Here is a 22,525-nt window from a genome sequence, read left to right as displayed (position 1 = left end):
CTGTTGTTCCTTAGTGTGTGGTGCGACAGCCTTTTCATTCATCTGCCAAAGCTGGAGGCACTGAATTCCAAAGAAACGCTTGTGCAAGGGAATTTCCAAGTAAGGCTCGTGATCGGGGTTTGCAGTTTCACACGTGGGAAGTTGTTGACCTGAGGCTGCTGGGCAGGTGTTTTGTCCTTACTAATGTGACTGCAAGCAGACATTGTGTCGACAATCCCCCTGGTGCAGGAATAAATTACGGTAGAGCCTGCAGTGACTTCAAAAGCAATTGAACATTGGTCTGTACTGGATTAGAGGAAAAACAGGGTTTCATTTTTTTGTGAGGGAGTAACTGGATGTGGCTTAATTTATTGTTGAAAAGGGGAGAAACTGCTTCACCAGGTGAATTAAGCGGTATCCTGAAATTGACACCCCTAGTATTACGTACTGTGTGCCCTGGGGTATTTGAATATTCGTCCTTCAGTGCCGTGATCTTGGTTTCCGTACAGGGGCATTGGTTTGGAATTTCCGGTCCTTGGAAAACTTGGAAGGAAGAGCATCACTTTCTGGTACAACCACACCTCTCACAACATGCTTCTTTTTGGGGGGGGGGGGGGACCTCCAAAAAAGTACTGACCACGCCCGTCGGTATTTATATTATTTGCTGGATTTGTACCTATTTAGTTAAAAGGAATGCTGACATAAAAAAAAAGCTTATTTCCTGGCTCGTATTTAAATACTTGTGCATACAGATCCGGACCTGAAGGCTTGGTTTCAGTTCCTTGTTTAATTTCATGGAATTGGGAAATGGCCTGAAGAGGGAATTGGATTTGGCTCCGACCAGGCGGAACTGAAAAGCGGCTGTCCCCATGTTCCGTGAGGCGCCTCTCTCCCGAGGTTTGGTCCTGCCCGCCGGCGTGGCACAGGTCTCCTTCCAGAGGAAGTGGGAAGCTCCATTTTTGATATGGGGGGCGTCCACTGCCGCAGGACTCTGCAGTTGATCTCGCAGACGGGTTTATGCGCGGACACTTGAATAGAAACCGTTAAAACTCTGAAGCGCCGCCAGCCCCTGATTTTTTCGTTATCTTCAGTCATAGCTTTTTTTTCGTGGACGGACGTATCTCCTCACTGATGTCAATCATTGGGCTTCTCCAAACAAGCAGGCTTGTATCTTCTCCCATCAGATCCCCCCCCCCACGAGAAGTGGGCAGAAAATTCCCGATAGCTGCTGCTGGCGAAGTGGGAGCGGGCACAGCGGACACGGCTGCTTCCAGGACAGCCTCAGGAAAAGGATATTTTGTGGGAGAGGAAGCTGCGATAAAATAGGGCTTCCTTCAGAGGACTGTGCCTTTTCACACACAGGATAGAACTTAACACAGTCCAGCATTTTTTCTCTCCGTCCCACAATAGAGTGCTACCGACAGGCAGGAAGGTTCTTTTTACAAGTTCCTCTAATTGTGTGTGAGTTATGGTGCCCACAGTGTGTTTAATAAAACTGAAGCGGGGGCACACGCTGGGGCATTTGCCTTTGGAAATCATGGGGAATTAACTGACACATTGAGACAAAAGGCTGTTTTTTTCTTTTGGGGTCGGTAGCTGTCAGTGAAGGTCACGGTCATGGGGCTTGTTTTTGCTTTCTTTTCACTCCCTGGAGCGTCGCATGTTGTGGGTCCCGCCTCTTGCCCGGGGTGTTTCATAGCCTAATTGCCCCCTGGCCTCTGCCTTGCTCATTAATACAGCCCGTCCAATATCTGGGCCTGTGGAGGCAGGTCGTTTCCGGGACTGGGATTCTGAAGGCAAAGAGAGGAAGAGCCCTCGGAGGGGGGGGGGACTTTGAAGGAGGGGTCAGCAGTTCATTCATGTTTTGTTGAATTTCTGCCATAACTGCAGAATTCTGCAGCATCTTGTAAAGCATGACCTGGCTTTGTGTGTGTGTGGGGTTGTACGATTTGTGAGATTTGACATCTCATAGCTCAAATCAGATGCTACCAAATGTTCCCTCATAATAATGGTTGACCCTTATGACAGTGATCATGCGCTCATTGACTACCGGGGAGCTACAGATCTCCTCTGCTGCCTCTCAGAAGGGGATCTAAGGCGAAGCTCCTGCCTGTGCATGTTTAATGTCTTGCATGACAGTGTCTTGACAGGACAGGGGTGTGGACCCTGGCGTCTGGCGTCTTGATCGAATCCAGTCCAAAGCAGGAGAAAGTTAGCGCTTTAACTTCAGCGCCGCCCTCCCATTCAGTCTGTTCCAGGCCGTTGGCCTTTGGTCTGCCCCCCTGTTGGGTGTGTTTTGTGGTTTGACGTGCCAGCGCTGTCACAGAGGCGTCCCCTCTCCCCACAGGCATGGCTAAGAGCACAGTCCCGTGTGCTCTCTGGAGCGCGCCTGGAGTTCCTGTGCGGTTGAGGAAGAGCGAGATCTAAATGCAGGTTGCGTTCAATATTATTTGTGCAGGGCATCCATGTGGTGCATTGCCAAAGGGCAGGACAGGAAGAGACGGGGTCAGTGCTTCCTGCTGGCCCAGCAGCATGGGCAGGGAGTGGATGGGTGGGGGTGTCAGTTCCAGGGCACAGGCTGGGCCCTGGCTCCTTCCCCGGGACGGTCCTGACCCCACCCCCACCTCCCAGCTCAGCCACTGTGCTTCCTTAACGCCCTCATTTGGCTGGGTGGTAGAGAGGCGGATGGACCTCTGAGTAATCCCACAAGCTGCTTCATTAGCTGTGCAGCCTCACATCCTGACATTGTGCCTCTTCAAGAAACTTCCTTACCAGGAGAGATGTTTATTACTGCTATTTTTGCTAGAGGGCAGCAGATAAGACTCCGAATTTTAATCGAGTTCTGGGTTTGAGGAGCAGTAGGTTTCTGCTTTGGTACAGATTTTGCTGATTAGCCTGATTAATGAAATACAGAATTATTTTGGGGGTTCTGGTTGCTGGATATGTGTGCTCTGTTTGTTACTGGAAATCTGTTTGTCAGTGGTGGGGGTTGTGGTTACCCAGAGCTTATCCCTGAAGTACAGTGCACGAAGCACATGAGGACTTGCACCCTGGGTGGGACCGTCAGTTCTGGGACGGCTAGTCAAACGCAGGCAGCTTGACAGGGAAACAGAACGCCCAGGAAATGTTCCTGCCGACGGGAGCAAAGCAGGCAGTCTCTATATAGAAGTTGTCGCAGTCCGGAATCGAACCCAGGACCCAAGGGAAGCAGCGTTCCTAAAAACCATGCTGCCGTGCCATCTTCAAAACACTGTGCTGCCCCTGTTTATACTCATCCATGCAGTAATTAACGTTGACAATTAACATTCATCATTAACGTGCTGCTTAATGCAATAGGCTGCATCCTGTGGAACAGTTTTGTGCAGTATTTGATCTTATTTTTCTGTGGTATTGTAGTGTTGATTAAAGAAAAGATGGCTTGTGCGGTTTAATATTAGAACACTATTGGGAATTTAGAGGTGGATGTTGGTTTTGGACTGTAAACTGGATGTGCTCCTGTACACAAAGGGTTTGAAACAAGCTTCCCTTGGCCCTTTCGATAAAAGACCGAGTGAAATGAGCAGATCAATAACATTATGAGCAGCCGCTCGAGCCAGCCAGGCCAGGTTGCCCTCTCTTAGGGTCCTTAGTAACATTTGTGGTTCTGTTCTGGTGTCGGTCGGTCCTCCATCGGGAGGCGTGTGTGCAGCCCCCTGCTCCTCACCTGTGCCGTGCTCCGTCGGCTTATCTCCCGCCGAAGCCGGGCTCCGATCTCGGGCCGTCGGCGCGGACGGCAAGCATTCCCGTGTCTAAAAAAGGAAAGGAAGAGGGAAGGGGGAAAGTGGCTCTGAGCAGAGACCCGGGCTTGTTTCTGGAAGGGGGACAGTTCTCGGCTGCGGCGAGGGGGTGCGCTCTGAGCCTGCGTGTGGGCACGTGGCTTCAGCCTTGCTGAGGCAGTGGAGCAGCTCGTGCCAGATGTCTCAAGTGCTCAGGGGGAGGTGTTTTTTTAACTCCTGTGTCGCCACTGGAACGCTGCATCTGCCGTAGGATAAATCCTGTGTTTAGGAGGGGAAAGACTGTCGCACCCTGAGGTCCAAGAGTGTCCGAGCAGCACAGCTCTGCGGCGTCCCGATTCAACACAGCTCCACTGGGAAAGGAGCCCTGATCTCAGAAGGAAATATTAATAGATGCAGAAAAAGCATTCCGACTAGGCTGAAGCAGTTGCTCTTACATGGCTAGTGGACAGACTACTTTGTGCAGTTACTTGCATATTATATTTGGTTGAAACCAGATCTGATGCATTGTCAGATTCAGGATCTGTGTATTGATACAGGGTGGTGTTTTTGCCTTTTCATTCTGTTTGCTGAAGTGCAAAACTTGTGCTGCAATAATACCAAATATCCTAAATCGCTTATTCAGAAAAGAGGACAAAAGCAAACTAAAGCAGACCCCAAATATTTTAGGTATCCACAAGTTGAGTCAGATCTTACTCCATTGTCTGTTGCTCAAACACGCGTAGTCCAACTCTTCACCCTCCTTACTTCTGGGCTTGAAAAGTAAAAGCTTTCCAGAGTGCATTTAGTTTCTGTGCTGGTTAGCTAGGATAGAAAGTGCTTGGACCACCTGGGTCCTGACTGCTGGAGTCTGGGGTCATTGCTGCGCCCAACAGCGACACAAGAAGAACGGGCTCTTGGCATTTCGCTCTGCACACCTGCAAGAAACAGAGGTGTGGAACGGGGCATATTCAGGCAACGTTAAGGCTGTGCATCTGAGGTGTGCTAGCTTTGTCCTCAGTTCTCAACCTTTATAGTGTTTTATTCACTTGACTTTTAGTATCATATCGACAAAATGCTGGTCTCCTTTGATACATATTCAAACTTTTGTGGCAGTAAAGATGGCAAACGTCTATTGGCTTGAGGCCACAAAGATATATCATGTGGTTTCTCAGGAATGCTATGGCATCCCGGAAAATATTTGCTGTGACTAAACCACATGCTTTCCAGCTTCTTCTTCTGAGTATGTTCTTGCTCTTGTGAAGTCCATTCTTTGATGTGATGTTTTTTTTTCCCCGTTAGGATGGAGCTAACTGGATTTTTCCATGCAGGAACTCCTACTGCATGTCTGCTTAAGTCTTTTTTTAATAAATAACTGATACATAGTCTTTGCTCTGTCCAATAAAACTGTCCAGTAAATGGTTAGCTAGCAGGAGTTTCTTGTTCTGGTGTAAATATACCACTGGCTCCCTCACTGACACACACCATCTGCTGAACTCCAATAAATTCATTAAACTGGGGAGCCAGACTCGGGGATGTTTTACTGAAATCCATGTGGATGTTCTGCCTGGAGTCACTCTGACATGGGGAGGAAAGAGTTTGTTGGCTTCTTTTTCTCTATAAAAACATGCTGTAGAGCGTTTGCAAATACGCCCTTCTGGGCATCACTGTTGGGTTATGTGTGAGGTTATAGCAGTCTTGCTGCAAATTGTGACCTGTTCACAGCACACGCAGGAGCAGGCCAGTGCTCGGACATTGGATGATGGACAACTTTGGCTGCGAAATAAATGAAACAAGGGCCAAACCTTGGTGTTATAAAGGTAGTCCAAGTGAACACGTATATCACCTGGACCCACATGAACCTCTGATAACATTCAGTGGGGAAAATATGCCAAAATTCAGAAAATGTGTAATAGGGTGAATATTCTTTGACGGAAATGTATCTGTGCACATACGATGCGTGTGAAGGTGCAGCTGTCCAAGATAGGGTGCGTGCATAGAGCATGCAGTTGCCAATCGTTATGCACATGAGTATAAAATGGCTCTCAAAGGGTGCTCATTCTAATAAATAGAAACGGCTGTGTCACCGGTCAGGGCTAGCTGCCATGCTAATGAGCCCTCACAAGGTGTGATGATAGGTCGCAAGAGCTTTCCATCTCCGTATGGTTGTGATGGAATGAGGTCGATATTGATTCATTGATATTGATTCCCCTAAAATCCCAGGCAGAGAGTCCAGTCCAGGGTGTGGGTTAGCACCAGTAGTGTGGAACGCGCCCGGAATGAAACCCCTCAGACACGGGGCTGGTCGTGCCCTGTCCTGCGCGTTTCCCAGGGAGAGGGGGGTGACCGAGGTGGCACCGCACAGCGGCCGGAGCCGGAAGTCCCTCACGCCTCCGTTCCCGACCTTGGAGCGCGTTTGCATCCCGTGACCAGAGTCCGCCCGTCTCTCTCTCTCTCTCTCCTGATCGCCTCCCCCTCGTTTTTCAGGTGGCGGTGGTGAAGATGAAGCACACGGAGCGGGTGTACGCCATGAAGATCCTGAACAAGTGGGAGATGCTGAAGCGCGCGGAAGTAAGGCCCCTGCCTCCTCCTCCTCCTCTTCCTCCCCCTGCCAATCCTGGAGCAGCCACACGGGCCGCCTGCGGGCCTTCTGGGTGTTTCGTCTTGCTCCTCTCCCTCTTTTCCCTGGTGCCGTCGCCTAGCTCCTACGTAAATCCTTCGCTCGGTAGAAATGGGAGACGGACCCCCAGCTGGGTTATATTTTAGCTGTTGTCAGGAGGGTAAGACGCCTGCCAGAGTCGACAAGGCAGCTTTGCGATGTGTGCGCGTGTGTGTTTTTTTTTTTAAACTTGACCCAGTTTTTCCGCAATGAGGTCTGTCAGCCCCTACAGGCAATCTGGTCTCCTGTACCAATTTTAAGTCACTAAGTCTTTTGTCAACATCACGTCGGTCATTAATCCTTCAATCCCCATAATATTGTGTGTTACACAAGACGGAGGGCGACCACTGTGTTGCAATAAGCTACTTGCATAATTTGGTTTTCTCTGTTTTGCCATTGTGCTGCTCAGGGTCATTTCCTACCACCTCTTAACGAGAGCCACTTGACTTCGGTAATTGAAAACAGTCTGGAGTTTGTTGTTATTTCTTTTACACGTTCCCTCTAAATGCACGATTTCCAAAGCTGCTGGCTTCTGGGTCGTTAACAGAGGCTCAGACCTGGGCGTTTTAACACTCCACTCCCCTACAGGGATAGAGCCGTTCTCTAGAGCTGAGAAGAAAAGTTTTAAAGCTACAGTTTAAAAGGCAGAAGTCCTAATGATACCTTCTACGCTACTAAGATTTCAAACATGATGGTGGAATTTTAAAACACTTGTTAACTTCTTGCAATGTGTGTCTGCAATGTCTGTTTTCTACAAAGCTAAAATGCCCAAAGTTCATTTCCTCACGCAGAAGAGAAATAATGAAACACTTCTCACTAAGGCCTCTCTTCCATCTCTGACAACCCTTCCTGTAGAGCTGTCAGAGGCAGGTCGTGTTACAAGGAGGTCATGTAGTCGATTGATTTAATTAAAGGTAATGGCCACTTAGGATTGCAGTGAGCTGTCCAGGTTCATTAGTGGGGCTGGTGAAAGGAGAAGACAGAGCCAGTCATGTGTTAATGGATAAAATGGAAGGGGAGTTGCATTGCTTTCTAACGCACGTGGATCGCTGAAACGCTATATTGTGTGTCCTTTCCCCCAGACCGCCTGCTTTCGGGAAGAGAGGAATGTTTTAGTGAATGGAGACTGCCAGTGGATTACAACGCTGCACTACGCCTTCCAGGATGACAACTACTTGGTAAGAGAATGTGTGTGATCAATGTGCACAGGACACGTTGGCTTACTTGGAGAGTAGTGCCCCTAGAACCCTAGAACAGGAAGTATGTCTTTACGCAAAGGATGGTGGGAGTGTGGAACAACAGCCCTGTTGTTGAAGGCTTGTTTCAGGAAATGGCTAGGTGAGTTCCTTGAATCAGTTATCTTCTAATGGGGGAGTCCTCTCACTTCTAATCTTTATATTCTTGACTGTCAGTTGCTTTAGATTTTTTTTTGGGTAATGTGACAGATTTATGAAGGAGTTTTAATCAAAATGCTCACGCTTTCTGCATGAAAAGGTGCAGATCCTTCTTCTTACTCTTTAAAACATTTGTTTTATTTTATGACTTAAACTGGCTAGGCGTCACAGTTTGGAATCGCCAGATGAGTCTCATAAATCTGTCCCTGACTGTTTTCTCACTCACTCCTGCGCTTTGGCCTGTTCAGTATCGCTTACTAGTGTTGTCTAGGGAGGGGGCTCAGATTGATCAGTGACCACCAGGACCTGGTCATCTCAGGTTCTTTATATAACGCATCGAGGCAGCACAGCACAATAAACGCAATTCAATTAACTACAAAACATAAGAGTCCATAAACTCGTCCCAGATGAGGCTAGTGTTGGGTTCCTGTTTCGTTCTCAGAAGATCAGGAACAGTGAGCCTGGGAAGGTTTGTACCTCCCCCAGATGCCAAGTGGAAGTGAGAGTGCCCGTTCTCACGGGTCTCTGACAGTGCCCGGCTCTGGCGCTTGAAAAGAAGAACTTCATTTTAAAACGGGAGGCGTTGTCTTTATTTTTCCAAAGTGCCAATGTTCTGCTGGTCGCCTTGCTTGCTTGACACAAAGGATGGGTTCGCGGAAGGCGCGTGCATCTTTCTGACTAATAAAACGCAGCTTGCAGCACGTCAGCTGAGTTTGTGGCAAGACGAGCTGGGGCTGCTCAGACATGACCTTGCACTGGAACTCGGCAGCCGCCTGCTTGTGATACCAGCTCATTGTTGCGGGTGCTGTTATTGTTGGGGCGTATCCAGTTTCTATGAGGGATGAGTTCTATTAATAGAGACTTCGGAGTATTTCATAAACACTCTGGGAAGAGCATGAGTATTATACAGTACAAGGGGAGCACCACCGGTGTCCTCCAATTGTGCACTCTTGGTTGTCCGTATTGATAACTTTGACCTTGAGGTTTATTTCATTTTTGACCACATGAACTTCTTTTCCCTCTTGAGTCCATTTCATTCATTTAAGCGACAGCAATGAAATATCACATTTTGTTTTTGTTATACAGTGTATACATCTACAACTCTATTCACACTGCCTTAGATTAGAGATATTGAACAAGTATCACCCAATATTCTGTAGCTTTGGCACACTCCCTGTCTAGAGCTGAGCGAAATAATACCGCCTGCTCTGCTTTCTCTAGTATCTCGTAATGGACTACTACGTTGGAGGGGACCTATTGACGTTACTCAGTAAGTTCGAAGACAGGCTTCCAGAAGATATGGCCAAGTTTTACCTGTCAGAGATGGTCCTGGCTATCCATTCCATTCACCAGCAGCATTACGTCCACAGGTAGGTGTCTGCAGCGTTGGACTCACTTTGTCAAATTACATTTTTAGGGACGTTTTGCATCAGTGCCGCCAAAACTCAGAAGGGCTTTGGCTGAACTCAGAACATATCTCTCTCTCTCTCTGAAGACTTTGCTCGTGTTTAGGAACAGGCTGTGGTCTAGGAGAAGGGAAGGGCCCTGGATTGAGTGATTCAGTGTGTCCCAGAAGAGGGGTTGAAATTCACGTGAGCTGTTTGTGGTTGGAGCCGTAAGGACTGACAATCTCCGTAGGTTCGGTGACCCGCTGACCTCGGCTTCCTGCTTCCTTCTTGTCCAGCGAGCAGAGGAAAGACATCCGGAACTTCACCAGGGTCTTTTTGTGTCATCTGTTCCCGGGAATCTTTTTTTTTGTACCAAAGACATGACCTGAGGAGTTGTTATGTAGCATTGCTGTCTCCTTAGAAAATTCAGAATCCTCTCTAAAAAAAAAAAAAAAAAAGTACTGCTTTGTGGTCTTTGAGCAGGAATGGCGCCGGGGCAGGTCTCAGGATGTGTGCAGACTGACAGTACTCGGTTATATTACCATGAGGCCACATGCGCTGTGTAGTTTCCTATTAAATAAGAGAAAAGCCTTAGCATTTTGTTTTTAAGCCATCACTTACACTTTAAGAAGGGCTGCATTGAAAAGAAGATTGGATTGCTTTGTTCACTAGTGTTAACGTTGTCAAACAAACAACTTTGATTTCCGGTTTCCTTTTTCCCCTCTGTGCACGCCTGATGCTGTTCTTGTTTGTTTTGCTCGTCTTTCTCCTGCTGGTGAGGCAGTGACTTGAAGCCCTTGCCAAACTTGTACAACAGAGGGCCGTGTGTGCCCAGCGGGCTGTGTGCCCAGCTGTGGCTCTGCCACTCGAGCAAAACATGGAGCAGGAGGCATGGACAATGCTCGGGTTGTTTAGGGGGCGCACAGTTAGGCCTGTCTGCGTGCAGCTCGTCACCTCTCGGGGAGGGGCTGCTGGGGGGCGCAGGACTCTTGACTTGTCGGACTGTGCCGACTCTCCTAGATGTTCCTGTGGTCAGACCGTGAGCAGGCTCCCCTCTTCATCCAGAGCTACAGTATGATAGTGACCTTTCCACTCTACACTGTTGTGTCAGTGCGAGGGTTAGCTTTTCCTCTGGGGGGGGGCAGCACAGGCCCCTGTGGCATGACGGGGGGGGGCGGAGCTCTGGATTAAGGGCAACACGTTGCCGTAGCAACCACAGCTGCCCTGGCTAATTGACGACAAGCCTCAGCTGTGGGGGGGCCCTTTAGCAGGCACTGAGCAGCGCCCCGGAGGGACAAGCAGACCCCCACAAGGGGAGAACCTTCCGGCGACAGTCCCAGTCCCGATCGTGACGCGAGCGTAAGGCCGGCGTTTTTACTTCACTTTGTTTTCTTCTTCCTTTCTCCTCTCCTGCCGTGTATCTCCACTGGGAGAGGTCGAGCTCTCTTTGTGTTTTTGGCCTTGCACCCCTTTTCTCCCAGGCTGGACCCAGTTAGATAGCGGATGTCCAGTCTGGGTACCGCAGTGCCGAGCGGTTCTTTTTCCCAGGCTGCACCCCACTAAATAGGGACAGTCCAGCCTGGACTTTTCTTTTTCCTTTTGGCCTTGTCCCTTTTCACTAGCCTCACACCAGTGCTTCTGCCCCCTCAGACGGGACGTAGTCTTTCACTGGTGTTCGCCACAGATCCTCCCACCCCCGCACTGGTACACCCCCTACGGTCAAGGTTGAAGACCGTGGCCTCTGCTGTGCTGGCAAGGAGGGAACAGGAGCTCGATGGACTCATGCCTGCTGTCAACGGTGGTTGACCTGTCAGATACACGCAAGGCCCATTGATTTACTGTTCAGCTCTGACTGTTCCTGCCTGTTAGTCCATGCTGCTGAGAGAGCCACTTGAACTAGAGAAAGGATAATCCCTAAGCATAATTTGGGCTTCAAAGTTGCAGTCATCATTTCTGTCCAGTCTTAATCCCTTGTCCTCTTATTTCAGTGTTGCTATATAAAAACAGCAATTAAAAATAAACGAGAAGTAATTTGATGTTTCAGATTTATTTTTTTATAACGCCAGAATAACTCTTCTCTTTAAATGCACAATAATACAGATATTTAGATCCTTCTGCATAGTTGGAATGCTCCTTGTCATCTTATATTGATTTTCAATATATACCCATGCCTGTAAATAATTAAATGGTGGATTTTTCTCTCTTTCAGAGACATAAAGCCAGACAACGTGTTACTGGATATGAACGGCCACATTCGCCTGGCTGACTTTGGGTCTTGTTTGAAGATGATGGAAGATGGGACTGTAAGTACAGTGCTCAGTTCAGGTTGGCCACTGTGACATGGCAAACACTGTTCCTGGTGAATGTTCTGTGTGCCTCCGGTTGACCAATGTTAGATGAACCGTTGCTGAATGTTTGAAGAATCTGAGGTGTCATGCTTAGGTCACCCAGTTCCCTCTGCCTTTTCTGTTTGTGTTAAATTCTGCGTGCCCAGTTTTAATCTTGTAACAGTCTTCAACTGTTATAAAACAACAGTTGTTACTTAGAAACACTTTTATGGTTCTGCTGAGCAAAACAGTTGTTCCCAGAGACTGTCCAGAAAGCCTCCAGACAGAAAAAGTATCTGGGAGGCCTGTTTACGCAATCTGTGTGAATCAGTCTGTTTAGGGTCAATGAACCGCCTTCAGATCATTGCTCCACATGGTTCTGCTTCAGTGTAGGGAGCCACAGAGCTGACATGTACACATCCTATCCAGGTGACTCTGTGGTATCTATCACTTGACAGGCACCTGACCTTTACGTTGGGGTTTTCATTGGTGAGGGATCTAAATCACATGGAAGGCACGAGTTCTTTCTTTATCCAGTTAAATGAATGGCATCTGCAACATTCATCCTGAACTGGCTTCATCATGCCCCCCTGGAAATTGCAACAATGAAGCTTACTGTGTGTGTGTGTTGTGCAGAACTCTCTTTTCAACAGGGAAAAGTGCATGGGGTTTGTAAAATGAGCGCATGTGTCTTGATGTGGAGTTAATCTTCAGTCATCTTGATCCTTGCTAGACTTTGGGACCAGTGGCTGATGGATAAAAAGCTCCCTTCTGCTCATTGTCCTCGAGCCCAAACAGGTTCCTGAATGAGAAATGTTTGCGAATTAAGCTTGGGGTCACCCTTCCCCTTGTGCGTGGCCATGAGAGCTGCCCCTGGCCTGCTCCATGCTGACACCCCTGTGCTAACCTTGCCTCTGGCCCCTTTCGTGTCTTCAGCACCTTGCACACATTGCCTGCCTGCAGTGGCTTTGCTTCACAGGAGCTAACACTGAAATGAGCAGAACGCATCTGGATTTAAAAGAACATCGTCTTGCTAGAGTAGTCATTCTTACTTAGGCTGTACCTTTAAGAATTTTGATTAAAAAATTCAGTCCATGACTTTACTTATACTGAAAAATACTCGTATCACCCAGTAATTAGAAGGTAGGAAAAAATATTTTTTGCAAGCTGTGATGCACACATTAAAACTGGCAGCAGTAATTTAACATGCAGAATAATTGTTTTATAGCTCGAGTATTAAGTTGAATTTTAAGCCTGATGCACAACCTATTCCTAACTTCATATCAAATATCTTTGCTTTAATGCAAAAGGCCTCCATAATGGATATATTAAGCTGTGGGTGGGTTTGTTTAACTGTTGTTCCATTTCATTTTGCAGTTGTTTCAATTTACCCTGCTTTCAGTACTTTTCAGTAACCTGCCACTGCCATACTCTTCCGTAGCTTCACTTGGGTCAGGTACAGGAGCTGTTCACTTTCTCTGCTCACCCCTCAGTACACTGGAGCAGGAGGAACGGATGACTTTGGCACTGGGCATCTCACTGAGGGAGTGCAGGGGAGTTAGGCCCTTTCTCTGTAAAGTGCACTATACAGCAATACAGTACCCAGTGCAGCTGGTAATAAATTAGTGGTTGTGATCTCCTCAATGTGTTCTACTATAATTTGCACAGTTCTAGTGGTTACAGGCCTTATTCTTGATAATTTATGTGTTGTGTGGAATGCATTGCTTTTAAATGGGCTTCCCTTTCATTGACTTTGTAGGGAGCAGTCAGTTTCTGCTATTTGCTCTGCGTTTCATTATTGTTTAATTTGTTTTTTCCACACAAGGGGGAAGCTTTTTGCATGTTTGCACTGTGTGGCGGTGTGTGGTGACCGGCAGTAAACCAGTTTAATTTGAGCTGCTGCTTTCAAAGAGGGGCTGGGATTTCTGTTTTGTGTGTTGTGAGTTTTCATCACAGTGTGAAGTACAAGGCTATGATGGCAACTCAATGCTAGAGATATATCAGACTTTGGGTTTAGAAAGAATAGCAGTTGGCATTGCACTTTGCCTTGTTATCATTTTGAGTTTTGACTCCCTGATCATAATCAGTGTGAGAATTGGGTCCATGCTTGTGTATTTCAGACATGAGAGCTTTTGAAAGACCTATGTCAGTGGCCCTCAAATTGAGACTACACACCATCAGATATGGGCAGGGTGTAGAGCTGCAGCCAGAGTCCTTTCTCGGTACTCTGGAGCCATTGCCCAGCTTAGCCTGACAAGTACACTGGGCTTGGGACTTCGTCTGTTTGCTAATGTGTTTGCTAATTGCAGACGCAGACCCTTTTACCTGAGAGCATAAGACTAACTGGCACTAGGATTTTTTTTTTCAAAGAATCTCCGCAGGAAGCAGTCAGTGAGCGAAGCACAAGAAGGTCTTTATTTCTGCACTGTCTGGACTCCCGATTTGCTTTGTGCCAATGTGTACTGTAGAGGAGCTAGTCCAGCCATTGGGCTTTGGAGGAAAAAAGGTGAAAAGTTGGGATAACACTCTGGGTCCCACTGGAGCTCCGCAGGTGTGAGCCTGGCCAGTACCTGGATGGGAGACCTCCTGGGAAAGCTGAGGTTGCTGCTGGAAGTGGCGTTAGTGGGACCAGTAGGGGGGCGCTCACCCTGCCATCTGTGTGGGTTCTGGGGCCCCAGTACAGTGGCAGGGACACTATACTGTAAAAAGGCTCTGTCCTTCGCATGAGACTTAAAACCTGACTGTGGTCATTAAAAATCCCAGGGTGTTTCTTAAAAAGAGCCTTTATAATCTTGGGCTCCTTATAATCCCCATGTTTGATCTGGCTTCCTCACTCGGCTCTCCGGCCCACTGGTTGGTGGCGGTAGTGGGATCGCCCAACGCCTGTCCAGCGCTTGGCGTTCAGTGTCCAGGGCAGCGCTATGTAAGTGCAGGGAAGAGGCTGGGAGCAGGACCCGGGGCTTGGGGGGAGCTTCTCAACGCGGTGTTGGCGGTTTGCAGGTGCAGTCGTCGGTGGCGGTGGGCACCCCGGACTACATCTCGCCCGAGATCCTGCAGGCCATGGAGGACGGTATGGGCAAGTATGGCCCGGAGTGCGACTGGTGGTCCTTGGGGGTCTGCATGTACGAGATGCTGTACGGGGAGACGCCCTTCTACGCCGAGTCTCTGGTGGAAACCTACGGCAAGATCATGAATCACGAAGTACGTCTTTCGCCGCTCGCTGGTCTTTTTCTTCCTCGTTTCTATCCCAGCCTGGATGCCCAGTCGCCCCCCCGTCTCTCCCATCTGCTTTAGAATTAATTGCAGTGTTGTGTCAGTTTATTCGTCACAGGCGATAATCGATAACGAGGAGATAAGCCCGGTTCATTTTCCATCTGCGTGTTGACTGGAGAGCCCTGCTCTCTTTACTGTACTGTGCATAGCATGCTGTTATCAGGCATTTCGCAATGCTGTTTGAGGTTCCGGGGGAAATGTGCCAACTGGGCAGACTGCCTCACCCCTGCACGGCATTGTCAGGAGTAAAGAGAGACTCGCTGGTATCGACTTCAAAGGTAATGGGTTTACCCTGCAGCAAAGCAGTCGGAGCTCCTTTGAATTGAGTGTGTCTGGATGGAAGACTGTTAAGTGTGGGGGACATTAAGAGACGTTTTGCTCAGCTTCAGAGTGCATGCTTTCCGTCTCACATTCAATTCCCAGCATCTCCAGGGATTTCACGACTTCGTTGCACAGAAGCAAACTGTTGAAATGCATTTAAAACCGAGAACAGTTGGCACTTCTGTACCCAAGGGATTGTGGGACATGCTGACCATGCTGTCGAAGCCGATATCCTGGCTTCTATCAGGAAGCAGCAGGATGAGATCCTCGTATCAGTGGACTACTAGTTACTCCTCTCGTTTGTAACCGTTCTTATGTTCTTACTGGTTCTCGGCACCTTTTCAAACCCTCTCTCCCGTCCCTGTGTGCCCAGGAGCGGTTCCAGTTCCCGTCTCACATAACGGACGTGTCGGAGGACGCCAAGGACCTGATCCAGCGCCTCATCTGCAGCCGGGAGCGCCGGCTGGGCCAGAACGGCATCGAGGATTTCAAGAAGCACCCCTTCTTCAGCGGGATCGAGTGGGACAACATCCGCAGCACCGAGGCCCCCTACATCCCTGACGTCAGCAGCCCCTCGGACACCTCCAACTTCGACGTGGACGACGACGTTCTGAAGAACCCGGTGTGTCTCTCTCCCCCCCCCCCCCCCCGTCCCTCCTTTCTGGCGCCGTCTCCAGACCCGCGTGCCCCCGGTTGATCTGTTCGTCACAGAGAAACACGCTGACCTTTAGAAAAGGCTTCGACTTGCAGCGGTGCAGCAGCTGTCCGGGGGTTCAGTGACACGGCAGCAGTGGGAATGCTTCGGGCCTGGCGCATCGCTCGTCAGATTAGAAAGATGGCGCCCGTTTCCGAGTGGCGTCTGTTCTTCAGCAGTGCTCTCTCTCTGGGGTGTCTGACCCCCTGCTCTGGTCTGCCTGCTCTCTTCCAGGACATCGTGCCTCCAGTGTCCCACACCGGATTCTCGGGGCTCCACCTGCCCTTCGTCGGCTTCACCTACACCACGGACAGGTGAGGGCGGACGCTCCCCGCTCACTTCCTTCGCAGTCCAACGGTGTGCGTCTGTGCTCTGACAGCTCGAGGGAGTCTTCAGAACAGCAGTGCAGACTGAGGAATGGGAATAGCAGAATTTGTGGTTGTGCTGTTGCGTCAGGAGTACGTGCCTGCTGTGTGAACAGTGTCCAGCGATGTTGCTGTCTGCGTGTTTCAGAGTGCTCGGTTTCAGTACAGAGCTGCGTTTACCCATCACACAGGGGAGGGGCAGGGCAAATGTGTGGGGCTTTTTGTGATTGGAGGTGATTTTTCCAAACACATTAAGTGATTAAGGACCTGCACTCGGCCTGTTTCTGATACTAAGGCTGCTTCAGGCATTAAGAAGTACCAATTCTGTAGGTTAATAAGCCCAGTACTGTAGACCAGACATTGGTTTTCATTCCATCCAAGCTAAATTACCTCACTGAAGCCTTAATTGAACTAACAAGTTGCTTGACTGGAATATTTAAGAGTTTTTTTTGCACAGGAATTTGGGATTTAACACCTCCAGCACGTTCTTAGAGCTGAAAGCAGTCAAACAGTTTGAAGTAAGTCAAAGTAAGGGTTCAGCTGTGTACCTGGGAGTCGGGCTAGAACAGACATTGGCGGGTCTGTGGCGCCCCAGGCCCATTCTGCAGATGGTTGTGGGTGTCGTGGGGTTTGGGGGTGTGTGACGCGCCTGCGCTTTGTGCCGTGCAGCTGTTTCTCAGACCGCGGCTCTCTGAAGAGGGTGCTCCTCTCGGGCGGCCTGGACTCGGACGTTCAGCGGGACGTGGAGAACAGCCTGCAGGTGGAGGCCTACGAGAGGAGGATCAAGAGGCTGGAGCAGGAGAAGCTGGAGCTCAGCCGCAAGCTGCAAGGTGCGAGAGCAGACAGGGGCTCAAATCGTGGGATGCCCCCCCTTTCCGAGTGGCAGAAATAGATGTCCTGCAGCTCGTAGGAGTGTCCTGCTGTGACAGGCTGAAAGAGCTTCACCCTCGTAGTCTTGAAGAGGTCCAAGTATTCCAAGTTGATGATGGGCCAAACGACTTCCTCGTTTCTTACGTTCTGTTGAAGTGAAAATGTGATTTTACAGATTCTCCAATGTGGAGGGCAGATGCGGAATCAGAGCTGATATCCGTTTCTTCCTCGCCTCAGCTTTGGTTTCAGCAGCTCATTCCTCATTTTGTAGTTTATGCCTGGTGACCATAGTCACAAATACATCCTGGTGTCGCAGTCAGAGCAGTGAGGTGGTCTTGAAGGCAGCGTCGGCTGGCCTGGGGCTTTGAGCAGATCAATATGCGACTGCCTTTCTCTCCTGTTTTGCTTATTTTATTGTCCCAGAGGCGAAATGTGCTTTGCAGGCAGGTAAAAGGTGTAAAACAGCACACCGTGCATTTATCACAACATGAGCCCATTAACAAATAGGGGACATGCGCTTGTGAGGAGAAACACACTGTCAGTTGTCTGTCTGTCTGTGTTTGGTTGTGTGACTGTGCCATTTTGCTCCCCAGAATCCACACAGGCGGTCCAGACCCTGCACGGCTCAGGGCGGGGATTGGGAACAGCCAACCGGGACAAGGAGATAAAGAAACTCAACGAGGAAATTGAGCGGCTTAAGAAAAAATTAGCAGGTTTGGAGTTTTACGTGCTTCCCTCCTCCACTTTCAGACTTCACACAGGAAATCCCACAGGAGCCGAAGCGGTGACGGCGGATATAAACTGGATGGTCATCGTCCTTAGATGGTTCTCAAAGCATTCTTGCCTATGGAGTGCAAATCCTCCATTTCATTCTTGATGAATTATGTGAACATCAATGCAGAAAGATTACGAGTCCGAATTTTCACAGCTGACTCACGCGGGGCGTTTGTTTTGGTTTTTTCCCCCTGTGTCTTCCTCCCAGACTCGGACAGGCTGGAGCACCAGCTGGAGGAGGCCGTGACTCTGCGGCAGGAGTACGAGACCTCGTCCACTAAGCTGAAGGCGCTCGAGAAGCAGGTCAGGGCACTCCGGCAGGAGAAAGAAGAAATCCACAAGGTAGGAGAGGGCTGTCGGGGGGCTGTCTGTGTTCTTGGGGGTGGCCAGCCCACCCCAGGTACATGGTTTGACAAGAGTAGCATTGGGTTCAGCGGTCTGTGGAGTTTTGTCTTTAGAAGGCTTTATAAATTGTCAAGTTTCCGTTTTGGATGGCATTGAACAAATACGGGTGTGTTTAATGGGAAGGTGGGAAAGCCCCTAGGCTCAGTTTAGCTCCTCTGATTTCGGTTCGAATGCATGGGGAGTGAGACGCCTGAGCTTGCTTCGTTATTAAGGTATAAAAAGCCCACTGATACCTCCCAGAGTTTCAGGACAGAAGCAGGCAAGGTCCTGGCTTTATGCACTTATCTGTTTCTGGATCATTGTGAGAAAAACATCCCTGCCCTGCTGTTGTTCAGATTTTTGGCAGCCCTGCCTCCTTAAAGCACAAGAGATCCTTATGAAATAAACTTGGTCTTGTAATTTAATTTATCCGAAATGCAAGAGGAGTTTATTAAAAGGACGTTGGGGGCTTAGTTAAATCTAATTTCCTTTAACTGCGTCAAATCCAATCAAAGATTTGGTTTAAAGATGTGCAAGTGGAAAACGTGCGGTCAAGCCGAGACAGGGGTAGAGTTTTCCTGTTGAGCAGGTCAGAACTAGGGTGGGAGGTTTGGGTTATGTTGGGATTTCATTCTGCGAATAAATATGTTCCTTCTAAATCAATTCAAAGTAACTGAGAGCTCCACTGCAGAAAAGACAGGGTGGTTCTCCAGAGTAGATCCCAGTCCTGGTCCTGTTGACCCTCAGACCTGCTGGGTTTCATTCCATCCCTCCTTCATCAGATAACTCAGGCCTTGCTCCATCTGAGAAGTTGCTTCAATTAAATGCTTGCATTTGTTTCTAGGCTCAAGTTTGGGGAATTTATATCGCTTATGAAATACAACAGTCAAAGCACCAAAATATTTAAGGGCTGTGAACGAACAGTTGAAATTTATTCTTGTTGTTGTTGTTGTTGTTAACACCTGAGGGGTTTGGTTGTGTAACTGGGGGCTCGGCTGGTGTGCGGGTCACCAGCACCGGGACTGGGAGCCCCTGTTCCAGAGGTTTAGAAGTGACTCTTTCTTCTAAAGCCATGCTGGCCGTCCCTGTCCCAGTCCCTGACACGGTTGACCTCTGCCCTTCCCAGCAACTGGTGGAGTCTCTGGAGCGGCAGAAGTCGCAGACCAAGGAGCTGAAGGACGCGCACCAGCAGCGCAAGCTGGCCATGCAGGAGTTCTCGGAGCTCAACGAGAGGATGGCGGAGCTGCGCTCGCAGAAGCAGAAGCTGTCCCGCCAGCTCCGCGACAAGGAGGAGGAGATGGAGGTGGTCATGCAGAAAATCGAATCCATGCGCCAGGAGATCCGCAAAACGGAGAAGGCCCGCAAGGAGGTAACGCCGAAGAGCTCGTCGCGCTGGGTTGTCAGCTTACAGGTCATGTCAGCGCCCGAAAGGTTGACATCGGCACAATCCAAGAATTTAAAGCATTTAAAATAAACAGTGCGAGTTGTTGTTTTTTTTTCTTTTTTTTTTCTATTTTCCCCCTGGGGCACGTATCTTCCTCTGCCGGCGACGGCAGCGCATTCCGCCCCTGGAATGCGTCGCCTTCGGTTTCTCTTTAACCACCACGCGAAAGACCGGCCAAGGGGCGAGTGCGTCGTCTGTGTTCAATAGCGTCTCCGCGGGCGACGGCAGGAATGTTTGCGTGTCTCCCCCGACGGGCCGGGTCGCGCGGGACTGCCCCCACGCCTGACTCCAACACTCGCTGCTCACACCTCCGTGCCTAATGACATCCAGATGGGTGACACTGGCCTTCGCAGTGAGACACCAGCCAGGAATGCGCTGCTTTATTGTGAGAGTGAGAGGGATGTTTGACCCTTTCTGCTCTGCAAGGGCTCTACCCATCTCTCTCTCTCACACACACACACACACACACACACACACACACACACACACACAAGTGAGAAAGGGATTCTGTTGTGTGTCGCTGGAAGAAGTCATCTTTCCAGAACCCATGCATTGTTGTCTGCAGCCTTCCTGGAAGCCTCATGTGAAGAGTTTTAAGAAGCAAAGTAGCTGTTTTCTTTAGTGTTAAGATACACACAGTATCTCTAAATGAGCATCCTCTTGTTTTCGCTTTTGTGAGTTGTGGGTTTCCACTCGGGTTCAGTTTTCTTTCTGGGTTTGGGCTTGGGATCACTTCTCTGGTACCTGCGTGTGCTGTATCGCCTCGGTCTGACACTGTGTTCACATCCTCAGTGTCCAGCAACAACATTACCACTTGCTTCGAATTTTTACTTCATCAAAGGCTTAATTTAAGAATGTAGTTAAAAGTTTTAACATGGAAAGTTTTGGTTTCCTTTGGATTTCTTATTTTTTCATGCACACCTGTCTTTTCAGAGTGTATAATATTTACAATCCTTTTCTAAAGTACAGTACAGTAAGCAGTTGAATGGGGGGAATTACTGCTATAACTACTCAGGAATGTTATTACTGTAGTATGTAAGTACTGGTTGTGGAGATGAAATTTAGTTTTACTAAGTGATTTTCTAGATCTCTGGAATGTATTGTAAGCCTTTACTTGAAATCGTATTCTCACTATATGTGATTGTGCTCCCAAGCTTATTTTCTGGAGAAGCTGAACTCCTATATGAAGGGATGACGAGTTCCTATTGCAGACGCTGAGTGTGCATCTATCCAAGCGAAAACTCGCTTCCTTTGGTAAACTGTTACTGAATATAGCAGAGGAGAGCTCTGAACAGGAGTGTTCTGGAGGGATAACGTCTTTGTGGGTCAGCGGTTATTCAACAGAAAATCTGTTTTTAAGCCGAAGCTGGTAGATAGATATTCTTCACGGTTTCTAGAAACCTTGAATCCTGAAGCTCCGGCCCCGGTTGGCGTGTCTGTCCCCTTGCCTTCCGACGCGTCTCGCTGACGGCCGCGCGCCTCTGTCGTTGCAGCTGGAGGCCGAGCTGGAGGACACCAGGGCGGAGGCGTCGAAGGAGCGCAAGCTGCGGGAGCACAGCGAGAGCTACTCCAAGCAGCTGGAGAGCGAGCTAGAGACGCTCAAGGTCAGGGCGCCGGACAGCCGAAACTCTCGCCCTCCTGCGCGTCTCCGATACCTGGAGCCGTGTGTGTGTGTGTGTGTGTGTGTGTTACTGCACAGCGTCGCGTTTCGTTTTGGTCTGGTTGCATCGTGCCGTCTCTTGAAAGAGGTATTCCACGGGGGCTCTCATCGCAAACACCATAACTGATGTCAAAGGAGCGTTGACTGTTCTGTTCACTGCGTCTTTTAGAAGTGGGAACGTTTTTTTTTGCATCTTTCAATCATCTGTTTGAGTGTCTCTGGGATTCAAGACGGGTTGCCGCTATTAAAATGTTAAAAGGGGTCAGACTTGTCCAAATCGTAACGGTAAATGAAAATTGCTTCAATATTGGAAGTCAAGGTGCGAAGAGGAAGATTGTTCTTTCATAGCATAACTCCCACGTCTCAACGCGCGTAGCAGTCGTTTCACGGTGCTGGTGGATGTTTTTGTACTTGTTGTGTGCTTGCGTGGGCCAGGTCGTCCCTGGTGACCGTGTGTGTGCTGGAGAGTCATTCGGCCGCCATGCTGGAGGTTCTGCGGAGTCATGGCTATTGAGGCAGACGTCCCTGCGTCACTCTGGCCTGCTGGTTAAAATCCGCTGGTCAGCCTTGAGGGGGGCACAGTAACCACAGGCAAGCACAGTGCGTCAACAATAGGTCACTGTTTGGTTGACGGCAGGTCATGATGCCTCACTAAGACCGGCGAGGAGGAGCAGGAGTGGTGGTCTGAGCCTCACTGTAGGGCTCTGGATCGATCAAGTCCTGAGACCTCGCTCGGCTGCCTCTTGTGCAGGCTCACCCTCACGTGGCACCATTCCAGCAGGACAGCACTAGATCCAGTTTCCCTACAGCCTGCTGTTTATTCTTAACGGCCCCAGATTTCCAGATTTTGTGTGCAACACCGCCAGTGCCAAAAAAACAAGTCTGCACGGAGGTGCAGGCGTCCTGCGAGGCTGGAGGGGGAAAGGCGCCCCCTGAAGGCCTCGCCCTTTGCGTCCGTGTGCTCCGCAGCTGAAGCAGGGGGGCCGAGCAGCAGGCCTCAGCCAGGAGAGCCAGCAGGAGCTGTCCAAGGTGAAGTCGGAGCTGGACAAGAAGGTCCTGTTCTACGAGGAGGAGCTGGTGCGCCGGGAGGCGTCCCACTGCACGGAGCTGAAGAAGCTGCGGAAGGAGCTCCACGACACGGAGGGCCAGCAGCTCACCCTGCACAAGGAGGTCCTGATGCTGAAGGACAAGCTGGAGAAGGCCAAGCGCGAGCGGTAGGGCGGGGGTGGGGGGGGGCTACG

The 22,525-nt window shown here is 49.4% G+C and overlaps 1 protein-coding gene across 6 annotated transcripts in view; it reads left to right on the top strand.

Moving 5' to 3' along the window:
• cdc42bpb (CDC42 binding protein kinase beta (DMPK-like)) overlaps window positions 1–22,525 on the top strand; it is a 72,350-nt gene that overhangs the window by 27,527 nt on the left and 22,298 nt on the right. For all 6 annotated transcript variants that reach the window (XM_069193075.1, XM_069193073.1, XM_069193071.1 and 3 more), the window contains exons 3-15: window positions 6,219–6,302; window positions 7,473–7,568; window positions 9,006–9,154; window positions 11,382–11,475; window positions 14,500–14,700; window positions 15,467–15,715; window positions 16,022–16,101; window positions 16,822–16,982; window positions 17,616–17,735; window positions 18,005–18,138; window positions 19,307–19,549; window positions 21,118–21,228; window positions 22,254–22,498. In XM_069193075.1, the coding sequence (XP_069049176.1) occupies window positions 6,219–6,302; window positions 7,473–7,568; window positions 9,006–9,154; window positions 11,382–11,475; window positions 14,500–14,700; window positions 15,467–15,715; window positions 16,022–16,101; window positions 16,822–16,982; window positions 17,616–17,735; window positions 18,005–18,138; window positions 19,307–19,549; window positions 21,118–21,228; window positions 22,254–22,498 (1,967 nt within the window). The remainder of the gene's footprint in view (window positions 1–6,218; window positions 6,303–7,472; window positions 7,569–9,005; window positions 9,155–11,381; window positions 11,476–14,499; window positions 14,701–15,466; window positions 15,716–16,021; window positions 16,102–16,821; window positions 16,983–17,615; window positions 17,736–18,004; window positions 18,139–19,306; window positions 19,550–21,117; window positions 21,229–22,253; window positions 22,499–22,525) is intronic.

The sequence above is a fragment of the Lepisosteus oculatus genome, chromosome 8, assembly GCF_040954835.1.
Source record: "Lepisosteus oculatus isolate fLepOcu1 chromosome 8, fLepOcu1.hap2, whole genome shotgun sequence".
NCBI lineage: Eukaryota > Metazoa > Chordata > Actinopteri > Semionotiformes > Lepisosteidae > Lepisosteus > Lepisosteus oculatus.
This window is presented reverse-complemented; position numbering and strand designations above follow the sequence as displayed.